At 42.7% G+C, this 14360-nt stretch overlaps 4 protein-coding genes across 4 annotated transcripts; 1 reads left to right on the forward strand and 3 right to left on the reverse strand.

The window, feature by feature from the left end:
* Positions 1–743: 743 nt before the first annotated feature.
* On the reverse strand, positions 744–2682 carry LOC120951875 (NPC intracellular cholesterol transporter 2). Its single transcript, XM_040370858.2, has 4 exons — positions 2408–2682; positions 1578–1685; positions 1084–1253; positions 744–956 (listed from the first exon to the last, which is right to left on the reverse strand). Exons 1-4 carry the CDS (start codon positions 2556–2558, stop codon positions 873–875), a joined length of 513 nt encoding a protein of 170 aa, XP_040226792.1. The 5' UTR covers positions 2559–2682; the 3' UTR covers positions 744–872.
* Positions 2683–2806: 124 nt separating this feature from the next.
* LOC120951874 (uncharacterized) lies at positions 2807–3859 on the forward strand. Its single transcript, XM_040370856.2, has 2 exons — positions 2807–3183; positions 3259–3859. The coding sequence occupies exons 1-2, from the start codon at positions 3112–3114 to the stop codon at positions 3733–3735; spliced, it is 549 nt and encodes a 182-aa protein (XP_040226790.2). The 5' UTR covers positions 2807–3111; the 3' UTR covers positions 3736–3859.
* Positions 3860–6288: 2429 nt separating this feature from the next.
* On the reverse strand, positions 6289–7317 carry LOC125906712 (uncharacterized). The gene has a single exon (XM_049606804.1). The coding sequence runs from the start codon at positions 6869–6871 to the stop codon at positions 6494–6496; it is 378 nt and encodes a 125-aa protein (XP_049462761.1). The 5' UTR covers positions 6872–7317; the 3' UTR covers positions 6289–6493.
* Positions 7318–8102: 785 nt separating this feature from the next.
* LOC120951663 (uncharacterized) lies at positions 8103–9822 on the reverse strand. Its single transcript, XM_040370475.2, has 2 exons — positions 9309–9822; positions 8103–9227 (listed from the first exon to the last, which is right to left on the reverse strand). Exons 1-2 carry the CDS (start codon positions 9528–9530, stop codon positions 8883–8885), a joined length of 567 nt encoding a protein of 188 aa, XP_040226409.2. The 5' UTR covers positions 9531–9822; the 3' UTR covers positions 8103–8882.
* Positions 9823–14360: the final 4538 nt, after the last annotated feature.

The raw sequence follows: 14360 nt of genomic DNA on the forward strand, positions 1-14360 counted from the left end.
CGAATTTCACTAGAACCGTTTCGTAAAATCAATGTTTCATGGCGGGTTATTAAAAAAACGAAAAGCGAATAGGTTCAAGTACACTACATTGAGAAAGATATATTGCTACCTACCGTACCTGTTACCTTTAGTGTGTACTGTACTGTACATCGACTCGATGCGTGATTGGACTACTGTCCACTAGGGAGCGCTAGTAGGTAATGTTAAGGGTGTAGATGGGAAACCCCGAACCATTCGTAGTGTACGCATGAAAAATTAACTAAAAAACAAAAAACCAATAAAAATGAAGATCTGATTCAAGTGAAACACATCACAAAAATATTGGAGAATGGAATGATAAAAGACTCGTTAAATATTAATACGTTTTATACTGTTTGTATTGTTCTTCTTCTTCTTTTGGCTCAACAACCGTTGTCCGTCATTGCCTGCCTGTACCACTTGAGGGGTTGGCTTTCAGTGACTTGTGGATTATCCCCCCATAGCAGGATAGTCAGTCCTACGTATGGCGGCACGGTCGATTTGGGACTTGAACCCATGACGGGCATGTTGTTAAGTCGTACGAGATGATGACTGTATCACGAGACCGGCTTACTGTTTGTATTATGAACTTTTATTTTAAACTTAAATTAATATATCCGTTTGTTCCGTTTGCCTTGATGTCGATACATAAGGAGTTATTATCTGGTCTCAGGACAGCACACAGTAATATACTTCTTTCTTTAGGCAAACCAGTATTTAAAAAATAAGGAAAAACTACATCTTTATTGACCCCTAACAGCATTACAATCTCAAACGTTTTCTAATCTCATTGATGCAGCTCCAGAACGAACGGCTACGGTTTGGCTAGCCGATTGGTATGATCACCAATCCACTCACTCGATACAAACTGGTAGCTGATAGCAAAGCAGCACATCGCCCCACTTATTTCTCAACTCCCAGCGAAGCTTGCCATTAATCTGTGGACAGATGGATAGAGAGATAAACACGGAATGGTTAGCGTGAGTACACACGGTGCAAAACAACCCATTTATTCCTCCCCGGAGACAAAAGCCGGTAAGCTCCGTTCGCCACTCCAAAGCTTACCGGTGGAAGATCCGCATTAACGTAGATATCTGCGGAGAACAGAAGTCCTTGCGTACCCTGGAGCGGACACACGCTGCCCTCACAGGTGGTTGGAGTGATAACGGCTTTCGTCTTTACGCTGTTCAGTATAAAGTACGCTTCATGCTTGAGCACACTGTCCGTAGAGGCGCCTAGCGGTACGCGAGGGGACAGAGAAAAGGGGAGTGTAATAAATTTATTAAAAAGCAATCCGATTTACACTACTGTCAATATTTGGTGCTGTATGGTATTAATCGATTGTTCTGCTTCGTTATGGCACACCGGTAAAGCGCCACTTGAGACGTTTGGTAATAAGGACATTGCCGATGGGGTTGCACAGACACGGATGATATCGATTGGACAGAATTGGTGGCGGTGGGCAAGATTTGAACGCTTTGTTGTACCATCAAGTATGTATGTGTGAGTGTTTGTTGTGATCTCAGTGTTCCAACACCACCATGACGAGGCACACTTACCGTTGGCGCTGAATTCAGCCTTCACCTTAACGTTTGTGCCACGATGCATCGTACAGGGCGCCGTTGCACAACTTGACAGATTAATTGATATTACATCGTACTTGGTGCCTGTGGGGAAAAGAGAAATTAGACGGCGGTTCATTTAGTGTTTTGTGGTATTGTTTCTAGAATGCTTAATATTCCGAATAATTGCAGTACTACGTGTTGTACGTCAAATGTTGACTAGGACCCGTGTACTTTGTACCTTGTCGGCGATACGAACAACAGAGACGAAGAACTCAAGTTATCAGTTCTATTAATGAACCATCAATCACGGGCTTTTGTGTGCAGGGCAGGGATGTCCAACATTGCAGTTATCCCGTGAAGCAATAGAGCAATCAAACATTCGCTCATATTTAGCAATCAATCACTCACTATAATGATGTTGTAGTTTTGTAATTGTAGTTACTACAAAACTATTCAAAAATTAATCGGAAGTGCATAGTAACGGACAACACCTAATAAATAGCAGATAGTTGTCATTAATCAGAGTATTATCTCACAAGTATTGATTCCATGTCGAGGAATCTTAAGAGCGTAACGCGGTATTCCCAGCTAAGAAATACCTTGTAAGAATCATTGGAAAAACACTTCATGTTACCGGCACTAGCAGCAGCTAACGAGTTACGAGCACTTATCAAGCGTGGAACGGCGGTACCAAAAACAGCATGCAATCAATCTTTGGACGTGACATTTTGTATTTACAGATACGAATATCCAGGAAATACGGTCACCGAATTAAAACTGTTGTGTTGAAGGTACATCATTGGTGTATTCCAGCTTCTACTTACCACAATCCTCAAAGATGAGACTAGAGCTGACGAATGAGTTTCGATGGAATTTCCACCAACGATCCCACCACCGTATGATGCCACCATCCACCACCGTGCTCGAGAGGAACATCAGGCACAGCACAGCGAACGAACACCCAGTCCATTTCATTTTCAAACAATTACTGCTTTCTCGCTTGCGATGCGTCGTTATGAAGTAAAAACAAACTACACAAGGATGTATTGGGCGCGAGACGAGACAGACGACGCAGAGCTACCGGTTGGTTTGTTACCGCGAATGCGACTGATGCTACACAACTCGTACAACCACTCCAGCCTATTGTGGAAAGCAAACGTGTTTGAAGCGGGGGGTGTATTCTTTCGATCCACCCAGAACCACCAGCGAGATAAGGATCGATTTAACCCGTCAACGCATTGCCCACCCGCCGATTGTTTTCAATCACGATTACACTCGACTCCATTTCATTCAAACGTTGGCGATTCTTTACGTTTGGCTTTGCGTGAGTCGTAGACACTTAGGTTTGGGGACAGACACGCACATCGCACCCGGCCACATCGGTTGTTTTTGTGTATGAAAAACATGCAACTTCCGGACGGTAGTTTCCGGTTTGATACGGCTCACCGTGCGGGTACATAAGACGAGCTTGCACTGCATTGCTCCCTAAGCAGGTCCGATCCGCGTCGGAACTGGGATATAGGTGAGGATGGCCTTTTGGAGGTTTGCTTACATATCACTTGCCTGCATCACGTTGGGACATGAAGCTGCGGCAAACATGGTAAGTGACAGTGAGTGAATTTCACTCTGCACCAAGCGTAACTAGCGTACCAATTAACCCTTTTCACATTCGCAGAACTTTGACGTTCATATCGACAAACTGGAACGGGTCGGGGACACGGGAGAGTACTTCACGTACAACTACAGCTACGAGAAGATCTCGGAGATGAAGTTCAACATGGGTGCACAAGTCCAGCAGCTGAAGGAGCTCGATGATAGCTACACGGTAAAGGCGTTGGTAGCCCGGGCCGATCTGGCAGATGGCAGCGAGTTCGAGGTGATGATGGACCTCCAGAAGCCACTGTGCGAGTGGATGCGTACCATCTACAAGACGTACTTTTACGAGGAGCTGGCAAAGGTGAGCAACTTTCCCCATTACGACACGTGTCCGCTGCCCGTGGCCAATTACGTCATGGAGAACTACGTGCTGGACACCGAACCGTACAGTGAGATGATGTCCGAGGGCCGATGGAAGATGGAGATGATGCTGATGAAGGGGGACAGCGTGTGTTCCGGCATTTCGGTATTGAACACGGTCAAGCCGAAGGAGTAGTGGATGGAATGCTTTCCGATCTTTGATTCGTTAATTTACGTATTGTAGTACAGTGGATATGCTTGGGGATTTTAGTATTATATTATCGCATTCATTATCCATATTAAAGATTTAATCGATTGTAGTACAAAAAAACGTCGAATGTGTGTATGGGAAAAGAAAATGGATGAATTTAAGAAGGAATGTCATGTTTTAGAATGAAATCTCAAGGACGTTACATTTGTTGAAATGGTTTATTCGAATAAGCTTATTTGAGAGTCAAGCACCATCTTTATTCTGGTTTTTTGAGTAGTACACTATTGGTAATGACTTTACAGTAAATTCTATCCCTGAAACCACAACCCTGCTATATGTAATCGTAAACCCAGTTGGGGTTCAGTTATAATTCGGTTTAGAATTTAAAGCATATCGGTTCTAGTCTCTTTGCGGGCAACTTTACACCCGAAGGAGATCGCTAGTTTCCGGTTACCCGATCTGAATATTGGATTTGATCTCGTTATGTTTAGAACTCTAATAGATGTGATTGATAGTCATGGAGATTGACTGTAATTGATGATGTTGGAGTTAAAGTGTGTTTCTTTATTAAGGGTCTTCACAACAGGTCCTCCGCTTGCTTCAGAAATAGAACAAAGCTTATACGTTCAAACATACTCCTTTGTTATCTTCACGTACATTGCACCACGGGCAACGATTTCGCCTGTTTCAATTATCCGCAACTCAGTCGTAGCCCGCCAAAACCCTTCCGGTACGACGATCGGTATGACGGACGAGTCAATATATGCATCCTTCACCCAGTACTCACCCTTGGGAAATGGGCACAGGCCACCGTCCGGCACGAACGGCAGGTTAGTAAAATTCAGAAACAGATGCTGATAGTCGTGGTAGTGCGTTTTGACAAAGTCACAAAATGGTCGTGATGCAAGCTTCATCGGGTACGCATCGTACTGACTGTTGCCTTGGGCACTCCGAGCAAAGCTGACTCCGTACTGGGAAAAAAAGGTAAAATTTAAAGAGCTCATAAACTTGAAGAAAACGATACGAGTTCGTCAAAAAATACCTCGTACTTGTCACTTAAATCTATCAGCAGCGCACCGGTACCGTTCAGTACTGAGAGTGTTCGGTTAAACTTGCGAACGCGCAGCTTCTCCACGTTGAAGATGTCCGATCCGTTGATATGTTCCCACCGGTCAAAATCCACTATCACCTTCATGAGTCCTGCGCTCGGATCGAGTAGATAGAATGCAATCGTAACTGTCACGAACAGTGCTATCGGTGATGCGCCGCGCATGGTTGAGGCCGCTTGAAAGCGATGTAAACACGTTTCATCTATTTTATATCATTATATTCACTACCCAAATTGAAGGCTGCTCGTGTGCATGTTGTTCATGCATGGTATTTTTGTTTTAATTTCTAGTAAGATAATCTTTTAAATGATAAAGTGCAACAAGCGCGTAGCATTTGTAACATTCAGCGAACGGAAGCATTTCAAGGAAAATAAACAACCATGGCTTTTAGGGTTAGAAACCATTAAGTGATGATTTAATTTAAATGTTTTATGCTATCACAGAAAATATCGTTTAATTGTTCAGAATGCTTTATTTCAATACCATGCATTTATTGTTTTCCATAAAAAAAAACTCATAATCGGAAATCACCATCGATTTAATAGAAGTAATTAAACCGTAAACATATGATTAACATGTCAGTGAATTTTCTAAGTCCAAATTAAGACTTAAAAAAAACAAACTCTGAGCTAATGGAAATTGTATTCGTTTTGTAGGAAGTTGTGATGTTAGGCGGCGGCGGATCTAACGGTAGGTGGACAAGGCGGTCACCTGTAGCCGATTCAGGAGCCCGAAGATTGCTAGGCTGTAGTATGCAGTATGTATATAAGAGGACAGAGCACCAGTGACAATGACCCCCGGAAGGAAGGATGTTGGGGCCTCGAGGCTGGCTAATCATTTGCAACGATTCCCAGCAAGACTGTTGTCCCGTAGCAAGTTTGCGTTGTAATAAATAATTATAATAATTGAGTCATAAAAGAAGAATCCAACAACGTCCACTTATCTACCCTGTGCATTATGTATTTAATATAGGTTTATAGGTGTATTAGTGCAATTTTGTATGGTCAGTGTTGACAACCACATCCTCCAAAACACATCCGGCACGACATCCGGTACGACAGAAGAGTCAACGTAGACTTTCTTCGCCCAATAAGTGCCTTTCGGAAACGTACAAAACCCCTCGTCTGGCACTCGCGGCATAATAGATCGTTAAATAATACAGCCCAACCGTTCATTTTGAGTATGAAAAAAAAAATAGAAAAAATACCACTCCAAATCAAAAAGAAACTTTTATTATCATTTTGAAGTCAGATAATTGATAATTGTTTACATTAACACTACAATAAATAGCAATACTGATAAGGTAGTATTAGTTTTTGAGTGGCACGCAAGGATGCTGGCTACCAACCGGTCATTCTATAGCTTGAGAAAGCAATTAGGCCCTGTCTGAACCTTCTTAGCCACCTTCGAAAGGAAAATGCTCAGATACGTTGATTACACTGCCAGGCAGCGTATAAAGCTCACCAGCCCGCGATCATGTTATGCCACCGCATGGCACCGGACAACCCAGCGCGTAAAGTCCTGTTAATCCATCCACAAGGTCGCGTCGGCAATTTGGTAAATTAACAATTTTCAGAAGTATTTTTTACATATTTATTAGTCTTAATACATGATTTCTTGACTTTTTAATGGATTTACATCATCTCCTTGCTTAAGCGAACGTACATTGAACCACGGGCAACCAGCTCACCAGTTACCGTATCAACCAGATCAGTTGTGGCTCGCCAAAGCCCCTCCGGCACTACCACCGGAATAACGGACGAGTCGAAGTGTGCATCTTTCGCCCAGTATGTGCCCTTCGGGAATGGACACAGCCCTTCCGGTGGTACGAACGGTAGGTTGGTGTACTTCAGAAACAGGTGCTGATACTCGCGATAGTACATGTTGACAAACTGACAGAACGGTTTCGCTGCCAGCTTCATCGGGTACGCATTGAACTGGTTGTTGCCTTGAGCGCTCCGTGCGAAATGCACTCCATACTGTGGGAGAGGTGAAGGTAAGACAACCGTCATATGTGATTTCTACGTAAAGTAGATTATTTCCGCATTGCAGTTACCGAATAGCGATCGTCAAGATCGACCAGCAGCACACCGGTACCGTTCATCACGGACAGCGTTCGGTTAAACTTTCGCACACGAAACTTTTCCATGTTGAAGAAGGCTGATCCATTGTTAACTTCCCATCGATCGAAGTCCAGAATGACGCGTATAAGCCCTTCTCCTGGATCGATAAGGATAAGGCTCACGGCAAAGCAGGCTAGAAGAAGAATCGAATGCATGATGCAAACTGCACGAAAAGTAATGCCCATTCCGAGAAAGGTAGCAGCGATTTTTATTTTATTGTGGCGTGCCATGGTGCACTTTGAGCCCGGAAGGCAATGTGATCGGTAGCTTGTAGTTAAAAATAGATAAACATCTCCTAACATCAATCAACATCACAAAATGGTTTAGTAAAAAGTTGAGAGTATACTTAGTCGATTGCAATTGATTAGCAAAAACGACATAAAAACGTTAAAAAAGTAGTACCATTTCTAAACGACTTACGCATTTGAATGTTGTATTCGAAAATCGTAATGATGAACATTATATGACCCAAAACAAAGAAAAACTACATCCTAATACCACTCCTTGGTTATTCTAAAGTAGAACGATCCAGTCGCTACCGCCTCTCCCGTCTCCACCAACCGTAGCTCGGGACGAACCCGCCAAAACCCCTCCGGCACGGCTTGCGGTACGACGGACGAGTCAACGTATGCATCCTTCGCCCAGTACGTGCCTTTCGGAAACGGGCACAGGCCCTCCTCCGGTACGGACGGAAGATTGGTGTACTTCAGAAACATATGCTGATACTCGCGGTAGTACGTACTGAGAAACTGGCATATGGGGCGTGACGGTATCTTCATCGGGTTCGCATTGAACTGGTTGTTTCCCAGGGCACTGCGGGCAAAGCTAAATCCATACTATCGGAGGGAAAACTGTTAGTGAATGCTTAAAGGGTCGAGAAATCGGAATGCTGTCTCAACTACCTCATACTTATCATCCAGATCAATGAGCAGCGTTCCTGTTCCATTGAGCACCGATACTGTACGGTTGTACTTCCTCACACGAATCGATTCCATGCTGACAATATCCTTTCCGCCAGCCAATTCCCAACGATCAAAGTCCAGAATTATCTTCAGCATCCCGTTACATGGTTGCACGCTATAGCAGCAGAATACCAGGACGCTTAGCAGCGCTACTATAGTTATGGCGTTTTGCGTGTTAGGAAAGCACGTGTTAAATGTATTAGAAAAGTTGTTCTGTTTGCACACTTTTTATTAAGTTTTTTATAGATTGAAAACAGGATATTTGACATGATTTATGTCTTCTGATTGTATAGAACAGTCGATTTAGAGGGAAATTGAAATAATGTATTTTTTGTCAAAATGTGTGAGTATATCTGAAGTTGGTACAATCATATCACGCATGTGCTGAGCTAATTATAGTAATTCATAGCTTGGTTGTTGAGTTTGAATGATACCAAATGCTAAGTGCCAAATGTGGTGTTTTAATGTGCTAATTTCGTTGTTTTAGTATATAACTCCAATTGTTGATAACTGCAACTTGAACAGTAGCTTATATTTTGTTGTGTTTCAATAGATAAACAATAAACTATGTCGGTCTAGATATAATCATAAACCTCGGACAAAATTAACTAACAATTATATCTGCGAAAAAAAATTCCACAAAATAATATTAAGACATAATTTAACGCAAAATCGATTTTTTTATGGTTTTTCAAAAACAGCTTTTCGCAAAGCTTGAGTTATCTTAGATTTACACAATAAATGCATAGAAAATTCATAATTTTATTTTTCATACCCTTTTGCACTAATGTGATCTAGATTTTCTTTTTGCAGTTTGTGCTTTGAATTGTAATCAAAATATGCTTTGCAAAAATTAGACTGGCAACATTGATATACATAATAAAACTCATTTTGATAAATTAATTTAGGAAATTTCAATTTGGAAAATTTGTAGTGCTCTAAGTCAGCTCCTTGGTGAGTCGAACGAACATGAAGGCACGAGAAACCAACACACCGTTCTCTGTATCGACCAAATCGATCGTACATCGCCATAGCCCCTCCGGCACTACCAGCGGAATAACGGACGAGTCGATGTGTGCATCCTTCGCCCAGTATGAACCATTCGGAAATGGACACAACCCTTCCGGTGGTACGAACGGTAGGTTGGTGTACTTCAGAAACAGGTGCTGATACTCGCGATAGTATAGGTTGACAAACTGACAGAACGGTTTCGCTGCCAGCTTCATCGGGTACGCCTGGAACTGGTTGTTGCCCTGTGCACTGCGTGCGAAATCTACTCCAAACTAAGCATGAGATAAGGGGAAAACAAGTACAACATTTAGTGTATACTACGATCTAAAAGCAAACCATCCTTCTGCATCTACCGTATAGCGATTATCCAGATCGACCAGCAGCACACCGGTACCGTTCATCACGGATAGCGTTCGGTTAAACTTTCGCACGCGAAACTTTTCCATGTTGAAGAAGTCCGTCCCATTGAACATTTCATAGCGATCAAAGTCTAGAACTACGCGCATTAGACCATCGCCCGGAGCAGCCAGGAATAGGGCGACGGCAAATGTAACTATCAGGAGAATCGAACACATGGGACTGAGCTGAAGGATGGGATTGAAAATGACTGTTAGAAGAGCACAACGTGCAGAGGTATTAATAGTATCCTATAAAGATGGCATGTTGTCATTGATTCGTAATGCCATGTTAGAAATGAAATGTGTCCAGGAAGCAGCATGTAATACAAAGTAGATAAAGGTCTACTACGATGTATGAACAACAATTGTAGTCTGGTAAAACGCAATGGTTTGAGTAGCATGTAAACCTTTTGTGTTGCTTGAATCTAATAGCGATTTATAAAAGCGTTTTAAAAATTATTCTCATATTTACTGGCTCAAAGTTGTTTGGATAATTCAGTTTACAACCATTTTATCGACAAATGCTTGAAAATGCATCAACGTTACTGTTGCGATCTTATCCATTCTTCCTATTCATTTCGTTAATAATGCCCGATGTGGTTATGATTTCGTTGATTATGATTTGATGCTCTGATACTTCTAGTTAGCGTTATTGATATCTATTTATTTGCCTTTTTCAAAAAATATCTTCCTTCGAAACCTTAAACAATACCTCTATACTCAAGAGCGGATGCTCTGCCTGCTTCTTTAAAATCAACAGATCAAACCTCCACAGCCCTGGTTGAAAGTAGTTATTGATTAGCTTCGAGTCCAGAACCTTATTTCTAATATAGTACTTGTTCGATCTCAAATGACCTGCGGTTCTACCACAGTGCCGGATTATGGCAGCTGACGTTTTGTCATTCTTGTGGGTCTAGGGAGCTACCGCTGTGAAAGGGGAACCGCCTTGTTGTTGCACTTGTCACGAGCCGAAAAAGCGAAGCACGCATAAATGGTGTGAATAAAAAGAAGTGAACTTACTTGCCAACAAAGAACAACCGACTGATTATTTCGTGTAAAAAAAAAGTAAAAATATCACAACGTAGGGACTTTCACGGAACATTTTGGTGCAAGTGACCAGGATAAGTGCCTGATTATCGGTTTCAATCGTGGTAATCATAATTAGTGCAAAAGTTATCGCTTGTTCTTTGCTGTGTGCGTGTGAGTGTGTGCTTGGAGCTGGCTAGGATTTTGTGTGCGTGTACGCGTGTGCAACGTATTAAACAGTGTGTTTAACGCAAGTGTAACAATGGCGACGGCGCGAGAAGACAAAATTCGTGGCAAAGAGCAAAAAAGAAAAAACATTATAGATTCGATGCGGCGAATCGATTTATTCGTACAAACGTACACTGTGGACAAGATTCATGAGGTGACCACAAGGCTCGAGAGGCTCGAGAAAGTGTGGTATGGTTTTGAAGAAGTTCAAGAAGAGTTAGACAAGCTAACCCTTGAGGGAGACAACGCTGAAAATGAAAAGACGCGTGCAGAAATGGAGGAGCTATACATGAGTGTTAGATCCAATCTGCTACGGCTGAAGCCATCGTCTAATCCAATAGTCAGCGACGTTAAACCGGTACCCATTGTGTCCCAAATGAAATTACCAGTAATACAATTGCCTGAGTTTGGAGGTGATTTTAATGATTGGTTACCATTTCATGACACGTTTGTGTCCCTGATTGATAAATCAGATGAGCTTTCTGGTGTGCAAAAGCTACATTATTTGAAAGCTGCGCTCAAAGGTGAGGCAGCACGGCTAATTGAGCCAATTCTCACTACAGATGAGAATTACAAAATTGCATGGCAAATGTTGGTAGACCGCTATGGCAATAAACATTTGCTTAAGAAACGTCATATCCAAGCCATTTTGAGGCTACCGAAGATTATCAATAGCAATCTAGATTTATTGCGACGCACTGTAGATGATTTCCAGCGACACACATTGGTGTTAGAACAACTCGGTGAACCAATAAAACATCTTAGCTCATTCCTTGTTGAGCTTCTTAGTGAGAAATTGGATAGTGCTACTCTTGCGGCGTGGGAAGAAGCACAAGCGGATAAAAGTTACACATACAGTGACATGGTTGAGTTTCTGCGTAAGCGTGTGCGTTTGTTGGAAACGCTTGCTAACGATACGGGTGAAACGAGTAAGCGACAACCGCGTGTAAAAGTGAGTGTGAACACTGCTGCAGCGGCCGAGAAAAAAGTGGATATGTGTGTTGTGTGTGGAAAGCAGGGGCATACAATAGTGAATTGTCGGCGTTTCAATGAATTCGATGCAAAGAAGCGCCAGCAAGTTGTGAGGCAGCACAAATTGTGTTGGAATTGCTTGCAGGGCAGCCATTTTGTAACCAGTTGTACGTCAAGGTATGGGTGTCAAACGTGTGGCAAACGGCATCATACCTTGCTGCATGCTGAACGAAGCGATAGTGTAATAGTAGATGATTCGGTGGGTTCTGTTAGTACGATGGTGCTTGCTAATATTCCAATGCAGTGCAACTCTACTGACCGAAGCTCATATTCTAATGTTATGCTGACAACGGTGGTGTTGTTTGTAGTTGACGCAAATGGTACGCAACATCCAGTACGTGCGTTGTTGGATAACGGTGCGCAGCCCAATGCGATAAGTGAGCGATTGAGTCAGCTTTTGTGCTTGCCGCGTATGCGTACCCATGTACCCATTACAGGTGTGGATGGAACGACGACTCAGGCGTCATGTGAAATGAAGGTGGAAATCCGTTCCAGATTTAGTGAATTTGCTCTGAAACTAAATTTCTTGGTTTTGAGCAAGGTAACAGCAAACACTCCAGCCACATCTTTCTCCACATCATGTTGGAAATTACCTGCTGGGTTGGCGCTCGCAGACCCAGAATTCCATCAGTCTGGACGAGTGGATATGCTAATCGGTGCATCGCATTTCTACACGTTTCTGAGGGAAGGCCGGCTCAAACTTAGTGAACATGGTCCATTGTTAGTTGAAACAGTGTTCGGTTGGGTGGTAACAGGTGAAGTGCTCCGAGAAGAAGCTATAATTCAGCAACAAGCAGCTCAGTGTCATGTTATGTTATCGTCGGAAAACATTAGCGATCAACTTGAGCGGTTTTGGAAGATCGAAGAGCTGCATGTTTCGCATTTCTCGGCGGATGAGCAGAGATGCGAAGCTTATTATGAGCAAACGGTATCACGAGACGAAACAGGCAGATATATCGTGAAACTGCCTAAACATCAGCAACATTCTACCATGATTGGAAAATCAGAAACGACATCACTTAAGAGGTTTGCTGGATTAGAACGTAAGTTATTTGCTAACTCACAACTTCGTCAGCAGTACAATGAGTTTATGTTGGAGTACATACAACTCGGTCATATGGCTCCTGTGTCGCCTGACAACCTGGATGCAGCAACCTGCTGCTACCTTCCACATCACCCTGTGTTTAAGGAGACAAGTTCCACGACTAAAATGAGAGTGGTATTTGATGGGTCAGCACCAACTAGCACAGGACACTCTCTGAATGATGCGCTATTGGTTGGACCAGTCATCCAAGATGATCTTTTGAGCTTAATAATCCGTTTTCGTAAATTTCAGGTCGCGCTAGTTGCGGACTTGGAAAAAATGTATCGTCAGGTACTTGTGCATCCGGAGGATCGACCGTTACAGAGAATATGGTGGAGGTTTGACGATAACCAGCCCATTCAGGCGTATGAGTTGCGGACAGTAACATACGGTTTGGCTCCTTCATCTTTCTTAGCTACAAGAACACTTCAGCAGTTGGCTGAAGATGAGGGTGACGCGTTTCCTACTGCCAAGGATACGCTGAAAAAACAACTGTACGTGGATGACCTTATTGCTGGGTCAAATAGTGTTGATGGAGCTATACAGCTACGTGAGGAATTGAGTGCACTGGCGCAGAGAGGCGGTTTTACTTTTCGAAAATGGTGTTCGAATTCATTAGCCGTTTTATCTGACGTTCCCGCTGAACAATTGGCAACAAAATCATCGTTAAGGTTCGACGACAAGGAGACAATTAGTACGCTTGGTATATGTTGGGAACCTGAAATTGATACGTTCCAGTTCAACATTTCTATTACTACGAAATCAGAGAGAGACACCATGCGTAGCATACTATCAATGATTGCTCAACTGTATGATCCATTGGGATTGATTTCACCTGTAATTATTACAGCCAAAGTTTTGATGCAATCGCTCTGGCGTTTGAAGTTGAGTTGGGATGATACGGTGCCTGAGGACATTCAAAGGAATTGGATTAGATTTCGAGCAGAATTACCAGAACTTAAAGATTTTCGTATCCCTAGATTCGCTTTCGCTCATCAATATCGGCAAGCAGAAATACATTGTTTCACAGACGCGTCAGAGCTTGCATATGGCGCGTGCATCTATATTCGGTCTGAAGCTGAGGATGGAAGCATTCATGTTAATTTGCTAGCATCAAAATCGAGAGTGGCTCCACTGAAGGCATTGACGATTCTTAGACTTGAACTTTGCGGTGCATTATTAGGAGCTCGATTGCATGAGAAGGTAATAGCTGCAATGGAGATTAAGTTCGTTGCTCATCGATTTTGGACCGATTCTACCGTGGTGCTAGATTGGCTAAATGCTGAATCAAAGACTTGGAAAACATTCGTAGCAAACCGAGTTGCTGAGATCCAAGCAATTCGAGATGCTGTTTGGCAACATGTATCTGGACAAGAAAATCCAGCTGACCTTATTTCACGCGGAGTTTTACCGCATCAGCTCATCAACAATCAATTGTGGAAACAAGGTCCACAATGGTTATCAGAGAGAAAGGAGAATTGGCCCCAACAAAAAGAGAGAACAGGTCAAATTACAACAGACGAAATAAGATCGAATATCGTTTTAACAACGCAAATACAAGAAAAAAATGAAATATTTACAAGATATGGGTCATACCAGAAGCTAATCGACGTGGTTGCATATTGTTTTCGTTTTGT

Source organism: Anopheles coluzzii, chromosome 2 (genome assembly GCF_943734685.1).
Source record: "Anopheles coluzzii chromosome 2, AcolN3, whole genome shotgun sequence".
Classification (NCBI taxonomy): Eukaryota; Metazoa; Arthropoda; class Insecta; order Diptera; family Culicidae; genus Anopheles; species Anopheles coluzzii.

Bases quoted from the DNA above. Each gene is read 5' to 3' on its own strand.
- LOC120951875 (XM_040370858.2), bottom strand. From the start codon at position 2,558: ATGAAATGGACTGGGTGTTCGTTCGCTGTGCTGTGCCTGATGTTCCTC. The intron at 1,686-2,407 runs GTAAGTAGAAGC...TTTTCCCCACAG, and splicing joins TCTCATCTTTGAGGATTGTG to GCACCAAGTACGATGTAATA. The intron at 957-1,083 runs GTAAGCTTTGGA...ATCTGTCCACAG, and splicing joins TTAATGCGGATCTTCCACCG to ATTAATGGCAAGCTTCGCTG.
- LOC120951874 (XM_040370856.2), top strand. From the start codon at position 3,112: ATGGCCTTTTGGAGGTTTGCTTACATATCACTTGCCTGCATCACGTTG. The intron at 3,184-3,258 runs GTAAGTGACAGT...TCACATTCGCAG, and splicing joins ATGAAGCTGCGGCAAACATG to AACTTTGACGTTCATATCGA.
- LOC125906712 (XM_049606804.1), bottom strand. From the start codon at position 6,871: ATGACGGTTGTCTTACCTTCACCTCTCCCACAGTATGGAGTGCATTTC.
- LOC120951663 (XM_040370475.2), bottom strand. From the start codon at position 9,530: ATGTGTTCGATTCTCCTGATAGTTACATTTGCCGTCGCCCTATTCCTG. The intron at 9,228-9,308 runs GTAGATGCAGAA...TCTCATGCTTAG, and splicing joins ATCTGGATAATCGCTATACG to TTTGGAGTAGATTTCGCACG.